This window comes from Lissotriton helveticus, chromosome 3_1, assembly GCF_964261635.1.
Source record: "Lissotriton helveticus chromosome 3_1, aLisHel1.1, whole genome shotgun sequence".
Taxonomy (NCBI): domain Eukaryota; kingdom Metazoa; phylum Chordata; class Amphibia; order Caudata; family Salamandridae; genus Lissotriton; species Lissotriton helveticus.
Window position 1 is genome coordinate 2123681306 of NC_136061.1, and position 19938 is coordinate 2123701243.

The 19938-nt window shown below is 44.9% G+C and overlaps 1 protein-coding gene across 1 annotated transcript in view; it reads right to left on the reverse strand.

The window, feature by feature from the left end:
- The window catches only part of TMC3 (transmembrane channel like 3), a 650080-nt gene that overhangs the window by 630013 nt on the left and 129 nt on the right, over positions 1-19938 (reverse strand). Inside the window, exon 2 of the mRNA XM_078684118.1 lies at positions 6943-7095. Within this exon, the coding sequence (XP_078540244.1) occupies positions 6943-7095 (153 nt within the window). The remainder of the gene's footprint in view (positions 1-6942; positions 7096-19938) is intronic.

The window sequence follows — 19938 nt, forward strand, 5'->3', positions numbered from 1 at the left end:
TGGTTATTCAAAACTGCCACTAGACAAAACTCCGATCTCTATGTAGCAGAAACATTAATCACAAGAGTTATCTTTACATTTGTATTGCCTCCTAAAAGCTGGATGCACAAGGAGATCTGAAGAAAGTGCTTGTAAATCGTATGTCATTGCTAAAGACAACACCTCCCCACGCCCCCAGCTCAGTGCCCAGTGGGGCCACACCGGTCACACCACCCTGCTTGCTCCTGCCTGCCACATTGCCAAAAGTCGACATTGCCTGCTAGTTAACTGTAGCAACAACAACAAAAAAGTATTCATTTTATTTTAGATATGTAATTATTCTGTTTGTTTGTGTTTCGCCTTTTACTTTTGGTATTCATGGTTATTAAAGATAACCTAATAATCATACTCTTTAGATCTACAGATTGAAAAATTCAGATACATGTTTTTATCGATTCAAAATAGATAATTTAACTGATTGCGTTTCTGTGTTACGTTTATGGAATCTTGTCTTTGACCAGTGACCACGACAAGAGAGAAACACTGTAGAGCAATGCAAAAGAACAGAACGACACTCCCACAAAGAGTTAAAAAAAAATAGGCGATAAAACTGCACAGGGTGAAATATGTATTACCTAATTAATACATTTGACAACCAAGCGGAAAGTGCTGATGATGGAGAAAATATTTATTAAATTGCTTTATGTAAATTAGCTGTGGTTTCTAATGAATGTTTGGTACACAATCAATCTGAGAAAGTCATAAAACATCCTGAGAACTCTACAATGCATGCTATTGTGCTATGCAAATCTCCAGTCTTCTTTCGACCCATTCAAAAAACCTACCAATCAAAATGATGCAGCTGAGATCAGATTTTGACAGCCTGGTTCTCAAATTGGGTGTATAAGGGAACGTTTTGCAAAGTTAAACTGCAAAACAGATAAACAACACAACGTGGTTTATAATGCATATGCCCATAACCTCGGGGTCTCTGCTGGTGGAGGCAGAGTTGAATTCATCCAGTTTTGGAATAATACACACACTAATAAATTGCCCAAAGTGATTGATTTTCCAGACCTGCGATAAAGTTATGTCGCAGATCTGAGAGGTCAGCAAGTGGAAGACACGAGTCATAGATATAAAGCAGGGATAGCCAAACTTTAGTGTAATAGGAGCTACTTGTATTCAATGAAAATCATTGTGAGCTGCTAAAATTATTAGTGTTGTAATAGTGACCACCTCAGACAACTTTACATTAGTGGTCACCATATGCTGCATTACCAGCAGTGATCACCTCAGTACATCGGGTAAAGTTACCAGCCGTAATGTAAAAAGGCCTTGTCAATATGGAATGCCTCTACATAGGTAAAACATGTCTGGCATAGCTGCACTGCCCCTGGCATGAAAGTAATAACATTAGTGCCTCCCCACATGTTTATCACTCAAAAATCAGCTTATGAGTTCTGAACATATACACGTTTTGGTCTTGAAATCCCAACGTTTACATACACATATTAATTGAACCAAGTAAAAGATTCCAGTATATTTGGAAGCGTTAAATGGGATCTAAGATGATACAATAGAGATAAAGGACCAAAGTAGGACAGAGTAGGAATGTGCAGTTTCCAGCAACAAAGGTGGCCAATGGGATGACGAGGAACATTGTGAAGCCATAGCCGTGAAGCAGCAAATGATACTGAGATTCTTACTGGTCAAATAACGTAGATCATGCCTCAGGATTGGAGGCCTCCCAACACTGACATAAGGAGACCAAAGTAGCACTAAACTCAATAAGAAACGTTTTCCCAAGAAAATGTGCTAATGATGAGTACAACCATCGTAGGGTGTATCGTAGAGAGTGTTACAACATAATACAATATAATGTAATATGCATCTTCAACTTTCCTCTACTTGCACTCACCACATATAGTGGTTGACTTATCAAAGTGTTTTTAAAGGATAAAAGTGAAAAAGTTTGATGCATCTAGAAGTCCACATTGTGGTGTCGGCGTAGATGTGATATAGCTAGTTTCTGGTGCAATAGCTCAGGTGGCTGGGTACACTCATCAGAATCAATTAGATCAAACATGTTCAGGCATATGCATCAAAGGAAAAACCGGTCGGAAACAGGCAGATTCTCAAAATCTGCCCCTTTGCGACCAGTATTTTTTTAGGTTTTGCCTATTATCATTCGCTTGCGAATGTAATAGGCGAAAATTCAAGGGCTCAATCGACTCGTCAAACCACTGTGGTTTTTTCACAGTGCATGTGAGTCACGTGACCACAAAAGCGGGTCACGTGACCACACAAGCACGCGCATCTCCCTAATCCGCCTGCCACACTTCTCCTCCCCTCGCTCGCATTCCCGCCCCCCCACCAGGCTCTCCCGCCCCCATCCGGCCATTTGCCAGCATTGCGAGGCTATTTGCCAGGAGCTCTCCCCCGCCCGCAGCTTGCTTTTTTTTTATTTTACGAGTGTGGTTGCCATGTTTCAATGCTCCACCGCTCTCCTTCCTTTACTTATGAAATTGCTTTAGATTGACTCCCGGCACAATTCTTTCATAGTTGAGACCCGCTCGCGGGTGTGGATCGCATTCTTGGTGCATTACATTTCCCATTTGTACAACGCCTTGGCATACAAGGAATTCGCTTTAAGTATATCGTCACTGCTTTAGCGTAAGGGTTGGCGCATTGACTTCCCATTTTAATAGGTTTCGCATTTGTTTTTACGAGTGTGGTTGTCATGTTTCAATGCTCCACCGCTCTCCTTCCTTTACTTATGAAATTGCTTTAGATTGACTCCCGGCACAATTCTTTCATAGTTGAGACCCGCTCGCGGGTGTGGATCGCATTCTTGGTGCATTACATTTCCCGTTTGTACAACGCCTTGGCATACAAGGAATTCGCTTTAAGTATATCGTCACTGCTTTAGCGTTAGGGTCGGCGCATTGACTTCCCATTTTAATAGGTTTCGCATTTGTTTTTACGAGTGTAGTTGTCATGTTTCAATGCTCCACCGCTCTCCTTCCTTTACTTATGAAATTGCTTTAGATTGACTCCCGGCACAATTCTTTCATAGTTGAGACCCGCTCGCGGGTGTGGATCGCATTCTTGGTGCATTACATTTCCCGTTTGTACAACGCCTTGTTTGCACGTGTAATTTTAGTGTTACTGCTTCCTTTATTGTCCTGTGTATCTAGCCAGGGCTTTAAGTTTCATTGAAAAATCAGGTTCTTCTTTCTGTAGCGCTTGCACTATCAACAACCTAGGCAGGCGCTTGTTTGGCTGAGTGTGTGACTGAGCTGTGTGAATCACATTGTCCACTGGACGACGATGTCTTAACCTCCCGGGGTGAGACTTTTTGCTGTCTGGGTATGTCACTTGGAAAATCAAACACTACAAAAGAGAAAAACATGCTTACTCTAAAAACAGCCTCGCTCGATGTTTTCAAAGCATCATTTGAAACAAAGTATACATTATTGTGCCCCGCATTCTACCGATTTCGTCCACGAGTCATTAGCCCAGGCGGAGTTGTAAAGTAAATATCAAACTGTATTGAATCAAACACGAACTGTTTACAATATCTCATATCATGTTGTGGCACAGTTGTTAGCCAGGCTTTGCCATGCGTGTGACCGTATAACGAACAGTTACTTATGCAGAATGGCATACTGTTCGTGTTGTATCCGCTTAGAAGCCCAGCCGTTATTGGTCCCGACTTGTATGTTGCATTGAACAATCCGTGTGACCCAGTTTAAGCTCTCTAGCCCGACTCTTTTAAATCAGAGCAGGATAGCCCGGCCTGGTACAGACTTTGCATCTCCTTTGTTATTTCCCCCCCAAACACCTCTCCCTTCTAGTGAGTGTCTACCCCAGCCTGCCCGGTGCCCCTTTCCTTGCGGGGGCTCTGGAAGTGCGGCCATCATTTGCCGAGAAGTTCCACCTGATTGACTGACTACAAAGCCACGCGGGGGGCTGCCCTCAACTGCTTCCTGATTGCCTTTTGTTTGATGTTCAGTGTGGGAATCCGAGCTTCGACTAGACGCTTTTAAGACAACACCACCCCCCCCCCTCGAGCCTTTACACTAAACCCAAGTGCAAATAGTTCCTTTCTGATTTGGCCCTTCAGCAAATCCCCACCCTCCCTTCCCACCCCGGGACTAACCGGTTGCGAAATTGGGTGTATTTTCTTTACTGTACAATATTTAGATGTGATATGACTACCACAGAGTCGCCCATTTTTCGTGCACTTTGAAAGCCATCAAAGCACCTCCGTCAAAAATATCAGCGACAATAAGCAATAAATATGGCTGCAGCAAACGTTATGAATTGATGAACACATGTCATCGTCAGCGCAGTACCACAAATAATATATGTTTTACCTGTGCGAACAAAAGTTTGTTATGTTGAACGAGACTTCAAACAAAATATCCATTTTAAATACTTGAGGACTGGATTGATCATTGATGCAACTTTTGTTGGCTGCATAACATTTAAGATACATTTTTTATATATTGTTTTTTGCTAGGCGTAGTTCCAATGCATGCATTTGTAGTGATTAATTTGTGCCTACGGTCTGATTATTAGCCTTGTTGACCTTTTTTCGGGTCTTTATTGTTGTGACCAGTTGTTGGTGCTTAGAAGTATTGCATACAATTAATGGAGGGCGGTTTCCACGCTGTTAATTGTGAATACGGCTGGTATGTTTGAGAGGGAGCAGTGTTGGGTGAATTGGAAGTTGACCTCGACTTAGAAAACAAGCACTGGCGTTGCCAATAGGTTTCGCATTTGGAAAGTTGGAGCTATTGGTTTTGTAAATGACATTTTATATTTATATATTGTTATTGACAATGCCAATAACGATATATAAATATAAAATGTCATTTACAAAACCAATAGCTCCAACTTTCCAAATGCGAAACCTATTGGCAACGCCAGTGCTTGTTGTATTTGGGACGCATCATCCAAAATGCAAAAATCGCAATTTAAGGAATCTCTAAATTGCGATTCCTTAAATTGCGATTGCATTTAAGGAATCCCAAATTGAGATTCCTTAAATGCAATGCATTAAAGTAAAAAAAGTTAGCGATTTCGCTAATAGGAGTAGCAAATTACAATGAAGTTGAACTTCAGGGTAATTTGCAAAAACTTTGAATGGGACGGCATTTCTTAAATGCGACTTGCAATTTGCGAGTAGCAATTAAGGAATGTGTAGGAATCGCTATTTTTATAGCGATTCCTACTTGCGTAGGCTTTTGCGATTCCTAACTAGCGATTCCTTAAAAATCGCTATTTAGGAATTGCAATTCCTTCTGTTGATGCATGTGGCAGGTTATCTCTTCCTATGGGATCCTTACACGAGCTATGCAGTGGATAAATAAATGCAGTATTTCGGTGTCCATGTACTGATTTGTGACTGGTAAATGCCACTGATCATACCTATCATGCAAGGACATCTGCCACAATCCACAGATATGCTTGAAAGACGAGGGATACAAAAAATCTTCATCTTCTTTAAAACACATACTTGGATAGATATGCTGGGAGAAGGGTTTCAAGCTTCCTTGTTTTACAGAGTTCAAGAGGTGGGACACTTCCAAAGAACCTGCACAGGCGGGTGAGAATAATCTGTTTCCACCCCAGAAATACAGTTTAACGTTTGTATTACTAGTGATGTCTGTTCAATTACAAATATATTTAAACCTACAGTACCCTTTAGATGATACAGACCCTATAGTCACAAAATGTAATAACAGACACGATACCAGATCAGAGGTCAAGGTCGTTGCAGAAAGTTAAAATGTGTATAAGCTCTTTAACCTAGATTTTTTTTACTTTGCCCATTGCAACACTCAGTGTGGTTGTGAATTTCTAGCATTTTTGAAAATCAGATTCATCCTTCACGGAGTAGTTAAGCATGTCCGGTCTAGGACACATTAGAAAATGTCATTGTGCAAGGCCAGTGATTGACAACCTTAGGTCGTTGTCTCTTGATCAATGAAGGAGAGGCCTCTATAGGAAGGGAAATTGACTGAGCAGCGCAATGGCGTTGTGAACCCCTCCCTGTAGCAGCCAAAGTGGGGTGCCACTAGGCCTGATTCGCTGGAAACTGGTTCACAATGACACGTTGATTAGTTATTTATGGAGTTCGACTGTTTACATTTCCAGACAGAAGATCAAAAATAACACGTTGAGAGAAGACCGTAGGAAAGCTGAGTGGTCTAGGCACAGCTTCCTAAAGAGACAAGTACAATGAAGGGGGTAGGTGAAGAGTAATTAAGAAAAAGGGGCAGAGGGAGGAGGTAATAGCATGAACCAGCATGGGAGAGAGGGCAGAAAAAGTAAGGAGGGGAGATGGGAAAGAGATTGTTTAGATAACAGGAGAAACAGGGAGGCAAGAAGATAGTAAGATAAGAAGTACGGGCAAAAATAAGTAAATGTGAAATAATGGAAGAAAAGGTTCAAGGAATGAAGGCTGAGAGAAGGTTGAAAGAGAAAAAGGATGAAAGGTAGGAAGGGTAAAATAAATGGTGAAAAGAAAGAATAAAGATGAAGGAATGGACGATGGAGGTCGTACGACTGGACACATTGAAGGGAGAAAGAATTTATGGACTGAAGACTGAACATTTTATTGGATATATGGATGGAAGGATAGACGGAAGGTCGAAGTATAGATTTGTGAAAGGATCGATAATGGAAGGGTGACAATATGGAAGAATATGTGAATGGATAATTGGATGAATAGATGGAAGGACTTTTAAAATAAACACTTTTTGAGAATATATGTCATGGCTGCTTCACTGGCCCAGTGTCAAGAGACATATGATGTGGAAGTGTATTTAAAATGTCTGGCTACTTCTCCTGGAGGGCCATGGACTGAAGTTATGAGGCTATTTCATGTGTGGTCTACAATAGCCCTCTGCACATAAAACACCAGACTAAGCTGAGTTGTGGGTGGCCTACCTGAGAGCCTTCAGCTTCTGCCTCATCGGCCAGGGCCGACAGCGAATATTTGACACCAACTCCTTCTGAAACTGAATGTTTTGGAAAATTGTTTCTGGATCATTTCCATCATCTTTCCCATCTTCGTTGTTACCCTCATCTTCATCTGAATTACTACAGGTCACCAGATCCAAACAAATAGACAAAAGAAGAAAGGAGAAAGGTGTTAGTGAAAGGTTCTGTAAATGTACAAGCATTGAACAAAATCCTGTGACGTGGGCAGGTGCCAGTCTTTAGATGAAGTTCCTCACAAGGTGACCTCTGCAGACTAATTGTAAAAATAACCAACCATCAGTCCCATGAAGACTAAAACCTCATCATCGTGGTTTAAGGAGTTGGGTGATGAGCCCCATTTGGTCACTGGGTGTTCATAAGGTGCACTGGCTGCTCTATCCGGTGTTAGGGTTGTTATTGTAGTCTGTGGAACGGAAGTAAACGGAAGTTAAAATTCCCCAATTGCGACACCAGCCCCTCAGAAAGAATGGGTGAATTATGTATCTGATCTGTACAGACTTAACCCGGTCAACTGGTGCAATCTAAACCCTTCAAAGACTATGTTACAATCAACCCAACAAATAATGGCTGCTTCAGAAAAACAAATAGATCAGTTCATAAGTAAGGTCAGAGTGACTGCAGCAATGGGTATGATCCACATAAAAGTCATACAGAGCAACTCAGAAGGATGGAGCAAATTTCTGACCCCCCTTTTCACCTATTGCTACAAAACTGGCCACATTTCAAGCTCTAGGACAGGAAGCATTGTTGTCCCACTCTTAAAAAAAGGCTCCAGCAAGTCTCCAAGTAAGTCTCGCTAAATTGCACCCCTAGACGCAACAGGGAAGATCGCCACAGCCACTGTTTTAGAACATCTAAAAGACTGGGCCTTGTCCAAAAGTGCCATACCCATGTTTCAAGCAGGTTTTTGCCCAGACCACTCAGTGACTGATAATATCGCAATTTTGCAAACTATAATTGACAAATATGTGATCAGTAAATTGACAGTAGTATATAGTATATTAGTCGACTTCCCTACAGCATTCAACAGGGTGGATAGACCCTAACGAAACTAGTGAGCAGAGGAATTCCGGCAGCACTTTTAAGATTAATAGTAGCCCTCCACTTATCTACCTAGTGGCGAGTACAGATGGGTGGGGACAAGGGATTGACCAGTAGATATCCATTTTGAATGGCCTAAAGCAAGGATGTTTACTCGCCCCTTTATTATTTTCTTTATTTCCTAGTGACTTACTGGATAACTTCCAAGAAGTAAACAACCACCCTCCAAAAATAACTCCTCAACACATTCATATGTACGCTGATGATGTAGTCATCTTCAACCTCACACCGATTGGTCTTAAGGGTAACATGGATACTCTCGTTAGGTATTCAGAAACTCATTTCCAAAAAGTAAACAGATCGAAAACAGAAGTAGTTCCATTTAGAGGAAGGAAATGTTCCAGTCATTTTGTCTGGAAGATTGGAGGGAGGCCAGTACAGATCACAAGGACGTTATACCTATCTGGAAAGAGTGTTTTCTCCGATACTAGAACCTCTATTCCATTTTTAGCATTTAGAACTGAAGGCTGCAGCCCATCTGAGTGCAATAGAGAGATGTTACTCATCCTCTGGAAATAGACACTTTTACCCCCTTCTAGAAATCTATCGAGTTAGGATTCCTTCTATTTTGACTTATGATTTAGAGTATACTTCTATAAAAAGTGTTCTTTTTAAAATCTTAATGAAGGGACGTTTTACATAAGATTACCACCACGAGCCAAGCCACGTCAGTTCAAGTGTCTCACTAGTCAGCTTATACACTAGACTAGAGCCCTGGCAAATATAATCAGATGGGCATATAACTTAGTCCATGCTTCCAAGGGCTCCCTAAGAGCACTTCTATATCAGGAAACTTTTAAAGGAAGTCTAAGTCAGTCCACATTCAAAGAAAACCTTACGATAGCTTTAGAACATGTTCAATGTTCCATCAATCTCCTACAGTCTTGGTCACTGACACTCTTAAAGTTTTTTCTGAAAAAATCAACTACAGGGTTAAGTTTTTATCTCGAAAAGCAACACAGCTCACAGCTAACTCATTATAGGCTCTACGCAGCCAAAGCAGAATTTTAAATCAATCAAAAATATCTAAGATTTACACTAAACGATGCATACTTTTGCTTCGACTAGGGATTCCCCCATTAAAAGCCTTTACTAGAAACTGGGGGAGGGGGTGGCAAACTGGAAAATCAAGCTTATGTGACCTCTGTAATGGAGGCATTCAAGTTTTAGCACACGTTTTATTAGTAGGCCCAATTGAACTATTGACTGAGACTTGACACCGTTTTATAAAACCTATATGTTTCAGATACAATGTCTTAAGAATTAACGATTTGATTGATCTAATTCGTATACCACCAAATGACTGTATTTGCTGTAATCTGTTCACATTGTTTAACACCTATTTACCACTGTCTTAATGATGTCTATTTTATGACTAATTATATTTATTGTACATATTTATATAGTGGATCTTAGGAGAGGTCTAAAACAATAAACAATAAATTTGAAGCAGTCTGTGGTTGCACAGTCACGGACTTCAGCACCTCAGAGAGGAGCAGAAATCGTGGATCTATTGAGGTTCTGCAGTACGCTGATGGGTGTTTAAACAACAGCTGTTTGATCACTGGTCCCAGTGCTGCTGAGAGACCCTATCTCGGCAATTGATGCTCTACGTGCTGCTGGAGCCCCTGAATGTGGAATCTCACAGCACACAAGGGTTATAGGGCCCCTGCCACGGCCCTCTCTCTATCCTACTCCGGGTCCCCATTCTCCCTGTCCTGCACTCACCTTTTTCGCAAACCTTTGAACTGCCGCTCTATCTTCCTGTCTTCTTTTTCCCATCTCTTTGTTTGCTTCTACATCTCTCTTTACTGTCTTTCTCACTTCCTACCTCTTTTTCACATTTTGTCCGACAGTCTTCTTCTCTTGTTCAAGGTCTGTCCCGCTCTCTACACCTCTCTTTTTTTCTCAATCTCTTGCTCTGTGCAGGGTTGGATTGGGGCTAAAAAAAAGTGGCCCACATTTGCATGTTGCCTTTCCACAAAACACTGCTATGGCGAAATTGTATTAACAAGCACTGGTGTTGCCAATAGGTCTCGCAGTAGGAAAGTTGGAGCTATTGGTTTTGTAAATGACATTTTATATTTATATATCGTTATTGGCATTGTCAATAACAATATATAAATATAAAATGTCATTTACAAAACCAATAGCTCCAACTTTCCAAATGCGAAACCTATTGGCAACGCCAGTGCTTGTTTTGAAGATGTAGTCCCCAAATTTGAGACTCCATGACAGAGAGCGGCTGTGAAGAACGGAGAGGCGACAGGCAGAGACCACACGTGGAGGACATCAAAGGAAGGGTGGTAGGGGAAAAAACGCATTAGCGAGCGAGAAAAGCCATAAACACCAGGGGGGCGGGGAAGCAGATTGCCTTCAAGCCTTTGAAGAAAAATGATCGTGGTGCCTCTGATGTAATCACCAACACCCTTAAAGTACAAGACCACAGAGAAAAGATAGAGGGAGAGGGGCAGGGAGGGGGGGGGAGCGTTCATGAAGGCCATACATGTAATAAATAATCACAGATGGTTTAGTTTAACCAGCCTATGATGTCTGAAGGGACGTCCTGAACTAGATTCTGGCATGTAACTACGAAAGGATAAACATTGAACACATTATGTGGATTCAATCTTTGCCAACAATCGATATCAAAATAAACCAAACCATGAAGTGATGCGAACCATTGCAAAATTGTATTACATTAATCATCCCTATGTTTTAATTACAGCTGAACTCCGCATGCGCCACGAGACACGCTGTGTCTGATGTGCAATCATGATAAAGAACGAATGAGTTTGAAATCCGCTTCATACCTTTACTATTAAAAGTATTGCATTAGTGACGTTCAATTACAAGTCATGCAGTTGTGTTACCTTGTAGCTTTGCATATGACATCATTCTCGAAAGTAAAATAATCCGCACAACAAACATGCTGTTGTTACATTACATGGTTTTCTTGTTGGTGTCCATACAGGTCCATGGGTGGAGCGTTTGCAGGCATGGTGCAACAGACGGGGGCGAGGGAGGGGAGATGAGGGTGCTCTGCAGCGGTGATGGGACCTGGTGTAGAGAAGGCGAGCAGACGACCGTGGGGGCGGAGGGAAGAGAGGGCAGTGGAGACTGGGGTGGCGACAGGGAGATGCATGCACGTGCATTGGGTGATAAGTTGCTTTTAAAAATAATATACACGCAAGTGTTTATTGTCTAACGTTTTTATGTACATTAACACACATTCAAACAAGTGCTGCCAGACACCGAGTCACACGCTGCGTGCGAGTTTCGGGCAGCTGGTTTTTTTTGTGGAGAGCTTCTGGTTAAACAAACAGTGCCGCTTTTGAGCAATTCCAAAGCATCTGATTCATCTGGCAAACACAGCTGTTTGTTTTCCGTCTCCTCTCTCCCTTTTCCTGTCCCGTCCCCGTTTGTGTTTTTTAAGCGGACCGCGGCACCGTGTGGAAGTCAGGCATGTTTGAATGGATGGTCGAAGGAGCACTGACAACAATTTAGAGGAAGAACCTTATATTGTAAAAGCATCAGCACTGAGAGGTCCAGCCCTTTGCTTTAAAAAAAACAGAAGCAGCACCTGACGTTTTACCCATGCTTCTCTCGCGAAACATGTGAAAGAAAATATTTTTAGCACGTCAGTGGGAAGTTTGTGGTATTTAATTCACAGCTCTTCATGTTGGCTTCTAAGCACTCGACGGTGTGGAGATATCGAGAGTTATGGCACAGCCTTCATTCCGCTCGGACTATATCAACTCTATAACTCGGCCATGACCTTCGACTTGTTTATCATCGGGCTATGCGCTCAGAAGTGGCAGATAACATCATAGCACTCTACAAAGCACCCATAGTAAAGAGACATCAATATAAACTTGCCTCTGGTTTATTACACCTCTGTTGTTTTATCGTGCTGGAGGACGCTGGGATCAAAACTGTTTTTAGTTTGATTGGATTGAACAGAGGAGAATGTGCTGCACACGTTGCGTCGTAATTGAAACCCACATCAAACTATATTTGAATCAGCAGGTTTAAGAAAGCTGATTTTTATGTTAAACAGTCCTGAGAAGAATAGCAAGCACTCTTTTCTCACATCCTCCCACAGTAACATTAATTGATGCATTGTAGGGATTGCTTGTTATGGGGATTTTTTCCCACGTGAGAAGCACATTTCCTCATAGTCTCGTGCTGTTGCCGTTTTCCTCTACTCATCAGACTCGCAACGAGCTACGTTTATTTGCTCCGTAAGGTGCAGTCTCACAGCCACCAGAAGATGTCGCTGTGGTCATGGCACGGAGGAGAAGAGTGCAGGGAAATGAAACCCGCAAGATGTAAACCACAAGAGACCCTGTTGTTTGGGATGGTCACGATCTGAGTGCAGGGAAATGAAACCCGCAAGATGTAAACCACAAGAGACCCTGTTGTTTGGGATGGTCATGAGCTGAGTGCAGGGAAATGAAACCCGCAAGATGTAAACCACAAGAGACCCTGTTGTTTGGGATGGTCACGAGCTGAGTGCAGGGTAATGAAACCCGCAAGATGTAAACCACAAGAGACCCTGTTGTTTGGGATGGTCACGAGCTGAGTGCAGGGAAATGAAACCCGCAAGATGTAAACCCGAAGAGACCCTGTTGTTTGGGATGGTCACGAGCTGAGTGCAGGGAAATGAAACCCGCAAGATGTAAACCACAAGAGACCCTGTTGTTTGGGATGGTCACGAGCTGAGTGCAGGGAAATGAAACCCGCAAGATGTAAACCACAAGAGACCCTGTTGTTTGGGATGGTCACGAGCTGTGGTTGGACTTGAACATGCAGCAAGCAAGAGCATGTTAGAGAGCATATTGCTTATAATGCAAATACCGCTTTTAATAATGCAAATCGTTACTCGGTGAACCTCATGTAGGATTACCACCTTCTTAGAACAAAATGTGTTTACCTTTTGATGTCAAGTAACACATAATAAGAACTGTTATGTAGAAAAAAATCGAACAAAAAACAAGAGCGGCAGGGAAACTGAAAGTACGGCCGGCCACCGGCCAGCCATGAATAATTAGGGGAGGAGAAGCCGCAGAGCACACGCTGGGAGAAGCCCTTTGATGTGGTGGCGGCCGTGAAAAAATGCAATTAGGAGGGAGGGAGGGAGGCGGATGCGCGTGCTTGTTTGGTCACGTGATTCAAGTGAACTCGAAGAAAACCACACGAAAAAACCTGTGGTTTCACGAGTATTTTGAGCACTTGAATTCTCGCCATTTCCCATTCCTTCGGAATGGAAAAGGCGAGACCTAAAAAGGGGTGAGGGGGTTAAAAAATGCACTGATTAGTTTACACTGGTGAAACACAACTGAAAACAAGTGATGCCAAACAGGTGAAAACAGCATGAAAACAGGTGACCGCCTGGACCTCGTCCTGAACGGCAGCTCCCCCACGCTCCCTGACTCTTGCTAACTGCAGCGCCCAGAGCCCACAGCTGAAGCTGCTCTCGACGCGTGATTCACCTACATTGTTGACACTAGATTGGTATCGTAGCTCTGCTTTAGGAATTGCGCGCTGAGCATTATTACTTATTCATTTTGCAGCGATTTCTGAACTGTGTATTGTTGTTTGTGTTAGCGCTCTGTGGCCGCAGCATTATTCAACTGTTAGCGCTCTCACCCGGTGCCCTTAGAGAGCGCGCTGCTGCTTCTGGCTGTGCTTTAAAGGATTGCTGGCATTGTTTCCTAAGTTTCGTTTTGAGGCTCCACCACCATCTTGTTTGTTGTGCTTTCCCCTGACACGCCTCCCCGAGACCGCCTCCCAGCTGCCCCTCCCACCCACGAATAGAGGGCTCCCCACCTCCCTAGCTAGATTGTGACTGCCTGGACCTTGTCCTGAACGGCCGCTCCCCCACGCTCCCTGACTCTTGCTAACTGCAGCGCCCAGAGCCAACACCTGAAGCTGCTCTCGACGCGTGATTCACCTACATTGTTGACACTAGATTGGTATCGTAGCTCCGCTTTAGGAATTGCGCGCTGAGCATTATTACTTATTCAATTTGCAGCGATTTCTGAACTGTGTATTGTTGTTTGTGTTAGCGCTCTGTGGCCGTAGCATTATTCAACTGTTAGCGCTCTCACCCGGTGCCCTTAGAGAGCGCGCTGCTGCTTCTGGCTGTGCTTTAAAGGATTGCTGGCATTGTTTCCTAAGTTTCGTTTTGAGGCTCCACCACCATCTTGTTTGTTGTGCTTTCCCCTTACACGCCTCCCCGAGACCGCCTCCCAGCTGACCCTCCCATGCTCCGCCCCCCTCCACTCTCCATTTATGACAGATGTCCCAACGCGCAGCGCCCACGCGCTGCGGCCGCGCCGAAGGTGCGCCAAAGGTAAGCCCGTCTACGCCCGTCCGCGCCTGGACCGCGCCCAGCGCCAGTCCCCCTGCCCCCCGTACCACCCACCACACCCGCATTACATACGACGCCCACACCCTCTTAGCCCTAAACCCCGGCCGTCACCCCAACTGCGCCCAAGCCGCTCCTGGACACACCCATGGACCCTTCACATGCAACTCCTGCAAGTATGACGGCACCAAGACCAACTCCTCATCCACTAACACCAAACAGAGATCTGACACCAACCACCTAAAATGCATCCTGCTCAACACCCGCTCGGTCCACAGACACGCCATCGACCTTTGGAATCTACTAGACACCATCTCTCCGGACGTCGCCTTCCTAACAGAAACATGGATGAACGCCTCCTCAGCCCCAGACATCACCGTAGCCATCCCGGAAGGCTACAAGATCATCCGAAAAGACCGCACCTACCAAACAGGAGGAGGCATCGCTATCGTCCATAAGAATTCCATCCGCATCTCAACCAGCTCTGACGTCAACCTCGCTACCGCCGAACACCTTCACTTCCAGATCCACACCGACCCCAAGACCACACTCAGAGGCACCCTCCTCTACAGGCCACCAGGACCCCGTGCACAATTCAGTGAAGACATCACTGACTTTATCACCCCACACGCCCTCCCCTCCGAGGACTACATTCTATTGGGAGACCTCAATTTTCACCTGGAAAAGAGCAACGACAGCAACACCACCACCCTTCTGGACAATCTCGCCAACCTCGGACTCAGACAACTTGTCAATACCCCCACTCACTACGCAGGTCACACACTCGACCCCATCTTCACCTCCAGCAAACATATCTCCTTCACTCACACCACAGCTCTCCATTGGACGGACCACAGCTGCGTTCACTTTATCTACAAAAAGACCACAACCCACAACCATCCTCAACCTACTCTGCGAAGAAACTGGAATAAAATCACCATTGACCAGATCTCCTCATCACTTCTTCAATACCCCCCTACCCACTCTTCGAACCCCAACCAAGCAGCCATTAACCTCACTCAATGGCTAACCAACAGCGCCGACAACCTAGCACCTTTGAAAAAACATCAAATCAAACTAGGCAGCAAAAACGCCCCCTGGTTCAACGATGATCTTAAGAAATCCAAGAAACTCTGTCGCTCCCTTGAGAAGGCCTGGAAAAAGGACCCAAACACCAGCACCAGGGACGCCTTCAATAACGCCACCCGCATACACCACCAACTGATCCGGACTGCCAAGAAAGCCGCATTCAAAGACCGACTAGACAACAACGCCCACAACAGCAAGGAATTATTCAACATCGTTAAAGAGTTTACCAACCCCACTGCCAACTCCAACGACATCACTCCCTCTCAAACCCTTTGCGACTCCCTAGCTTCGTTCTTCCACGACAAAATCGCAGACATCCACAACAGCTTCGACAACCAACCCGGAGTCCAACCCACCCAACCTTCTGCCATACCTTCACCCCCCCTGAACATCCTTAATGACTGGAACCCAATCTCCACTGAGGACACCATCCGCCTGATGAACTCCATCCACTCAGGATCCCCCACAGACCCATGCCCTCACCACATCTTCAACAAAGCAGATTCCATCATAGCACCACACCTCCGAGACGTCATCAACTGCTCCCTCAACTCCGCCACCTTCCCTGAAAGCTGGAAACACGCCGAACTCAGCGCACTTCTGAAAAAACCCACAGCTGACCCCACCGAACTCAAAAACTACCGACCCATCTCGCTCCTTCCATTCCCGGCCAAAGTCATCGAGAAAGCCGTCAACAGCCAGCTCGCCGCCTTCCTCGAAACAAACAAATCCCTGGACTCCTCACAGTCCGGCTTCCGAGCCAAACACAGCACCGAGACCGCCCTCATCGCAGCAACAGACGACATTCGAACTCTACTGGACAATGGAGACACAGTCTCCTCCTCGACCTCTCAGCAGCCTTCGACACGGTCTGTCATAGCACCCTGTTACAACGCCTCAGAAACATCGGAATCCAAGGAAAAGCACTGGAATGGATCACCTCGTTCCTTGCCGGAAGAACTCAGAGAGTCTGCCTGCCACCATTCAAGTCAGAGGCCACTGAAGTCATTTGCGGCGTGCCACAAGGATCTTCACTCAGCCCCACCCTCTTCAACGTATACATGAGCCCCCTCGCGACCATCGCACGACAACACAACCTCAACATCATCTCCTACGCTGATGACACTCAACTGATCCTCTCACTCACCAAAGACCCCAACACCGCCAAAACCAACCTACATGAAGGAATGAAAGAAATGGCCGAGTGGATGAAACACAGCCGTCTGAAACTGAATTCAGACAAAACAGAGTCCTTATCTTAGGTACCTCCCCCTCCGCCTGGGACGACTCTTGGTGGCCAGAGGCCCCTGGAAAAGCACCCATCCCGACGAATCACGCACGGAACCTGGGCGTCATCCTGGATTCCTCACTCTCAATGACCAGACAAGTCAACGCCGTTTCATCATCTTGCTTCAACATTCTTCGCATGCTCAAAAAAACATTTCGCTGGATCCCCACCGAAACTAGAAAAACGGTCACCCACGCACTGGTTACAAGCCGCCTGGACTACGGAAACACCCTATACGCCGGTACCACCGCAAAACTTCAGAAAAAACTCCAACGCATCCAGAACGCATCAGCCAGACTCATACTAGACATTCCGCGTAAAGACCACATTTCTGATCACCTGAAAAACCTCCACTGGCTCCCCGTCAATAAGAGGATAACATTCCGCCTCCTAACCCACGCACACAAAGCACTTTACGAACTTGGACCCGAATGCCTCAACACACGACTTTCCTTCTACACCCCCTCCCGCCAGCTACGCTCTTCCAACCAAGCCCTTGCCGCTGTACCTCGCATCAACAAAACCACCATGGGAGGAAGATCCTTCTCCTACCTGGCGGCTAAAACCTGGAACTCACTTCTAATTCACCTTCGCCTCACTCAGAACCACCTAGCATTCAGAAAGAAACTTAAAACCTGGATATTCGACAAGTAAATCCCCACCCTTCTTCAAGCGCCTTGAGACCCTCTGGGTATGTAGAGCGCTATATAAATTATCTGACTTGACTTGACTTAACTTGATGCCACTTCTGCTCAGGCTCCCTATCCCCGCTCAATATGCATATATTAATGGGCCGGCCCAGCGAGAGAAAGGGAGTGAATGACACCCCTGCCCTGATAAAAGGGAGGTAATTGCCGCCCATCTGCCTTCACAAAGGCCACTCAGGCATCCACTGGGTCGCTGGCGGTCTGTAAACCATTCAGAAACCACCCAAATAGGCCCCCCAGACTGCCCTAAAAAGCAGTCCACAGCTGGAACTGGACACGGGCCCTTCGGGCAGTGCCCAAGGGCCCGTGTTACCAATCCGACCCTGGCTCTGTGCCGCTATTTCGCTTTCTTCTTTGCCCTTCTAGTTCTGCAGTCTAACTTAACTCTTTATCCTTTGACCTGCCTCATACTGAAAACTCTAACCGTCATTCCTCCAACCTTCCGTTCCTTCAACTCACGCGCGACCAGCAGGGCAGAGGTGTCTGGAAGGTTGGGGGGTGGTGGGGGGGGGGAATGATGCGGCTGTTCAGATAGTCAGGGCCAATGCTGCACAGAGCTTAGTGGGTGTGGGTGAGGAGTTTAAAGTGTGCATGCTTGGGTTTCTACAAGTGCTGCTGTCCTGAGAGGTCGGCGCACCCTGTATACTCATGCAGGTGACAATATTTAATGTGTGCTGTGTATGCAAAGTGCTGCTAGCCTGAATTCTCAATGCTCCATGTGTTCAAGCACAGCTATCCATATTCATTTTGAGTGCCCTGTGTGCACAAGTGTTGCTGTCCTTAATTCTCAATGTTCCTTGTGTTAACGCACTGCTGCCCCTTATTATTTAAAGTGCCCTGTGTGCACAAGTGCTCCTGTCCTTCATTCTCTATGCTCCGTGTGTTAAAACACTGCTGCCCGTAATCATTTAAAGTGCCCTGTGTGCACAAGTGCTGCTGTCCTTCATTCTCAATGTTCCCTATGTTCAAGCACTGCTACCCATACTCATTTAAAGCGCCCTCTGTACACAAGTGGTGTGCCCCTAATTCTGAATGCACCGCGTGTTCAAGCACTGCCGTCCCTTTTCATTTAAAGAGCCCTGTGTCCACAAGTGCTGCCGTCTTTGATTTTTAACGCGTCGTATGTACTTGTACGCCAATAAATATGTATTTAAAGTGCTGTGAGTGCGAGTGCCTCTATCGCCTGTTTGCAAGTGCTGCTGCCCTGTGTGTTACTGCCCTGTGTGTTACGAATACCCGTGGCTTTATTTCTCAGTGCGCCAGGTTACTCTCCATATTGGTTTAAAAACCTGTGTGTACAATTACTGTAGTGTGTAGACCGAAGTTACACGCGTGCAGCCCATCCTACTAAATGTGTGCTGAAGTGTTGCAGTCTGTCGTCTCACAGTGGCCCGTGTGTAAACCTGCCCCAGGCTGCCGCTCTTGCTGCGTTCCCTATTCTAAAGGTGTTTTGAGAGGGAGAAACTGCTACAGTCTATTGTTCCAAGTGTGATCCTTTTGTAGATTTGGTCAGCACATCGTTTAAAGTGTGTTCGGATAATGTAATTGCTCCTGCTATGTTTTATGTGTGTGCGTTTGTGTACGATATTGCACTAAATCTTTTAAAGAAGCTCGAACTGTGCAAGGCACTGACGATTGTTAAAAAAAAGCGCAATTTCTACTGTGCATCTATTTAAAATCGACTTATGTGTACACTCTCTGCAAATGAAAGGTGCCAAAGTGCGATGTTTACGATTGCTCTATCTATAATTCTCAGCATGCTCTGAGGACGTGTCCCCTTATTCACAATAACGCGGTCAATAATTTGTAGTTATCGTGTTAGTTACACTGACCCATAGTGGTAAATCTTGCACTGGCGAAAATGGCAATAATACATCTATTTGATGACTTTTGGCAGTTCTCATAATACATCTAGATGCGAACAGATTCCAAGTCATACATAGATTATATCACTTCGGAAAAATGGAAGAAACAGATTGAAAAACTATATAAAGAAGATGTAGTGTTTAACAAAGTCTCGATCGAAAATATCATTAAAAAATCAGCCAAGAATTGTCATATTATTTTCGTTCGCATCAGCAGAAACAGAAACTTTTATTTTGCCCCAGCCTCCTTTTTTATTTCACACCCAAAAAGCGGTGACAATATTGCTTCTCTTTCTTAATAAGTAAGCACAGCAACACGGGTGAAAATCAGTGTGCTTCATTTTGCACGCTTCTATACACTGTTTGTTAATTAACCCCGCCCCACCATTACTAGACAAACACAATGCTGTAAAACACATTACTTTTGTCCAAACTGTTAATTCATCAGCCCGAGTCCAAAGCCTCTTCGTGGAGTACTCACTCGCGGAGTCAGGAATGTGACGATGAAGCCTGGCGGAG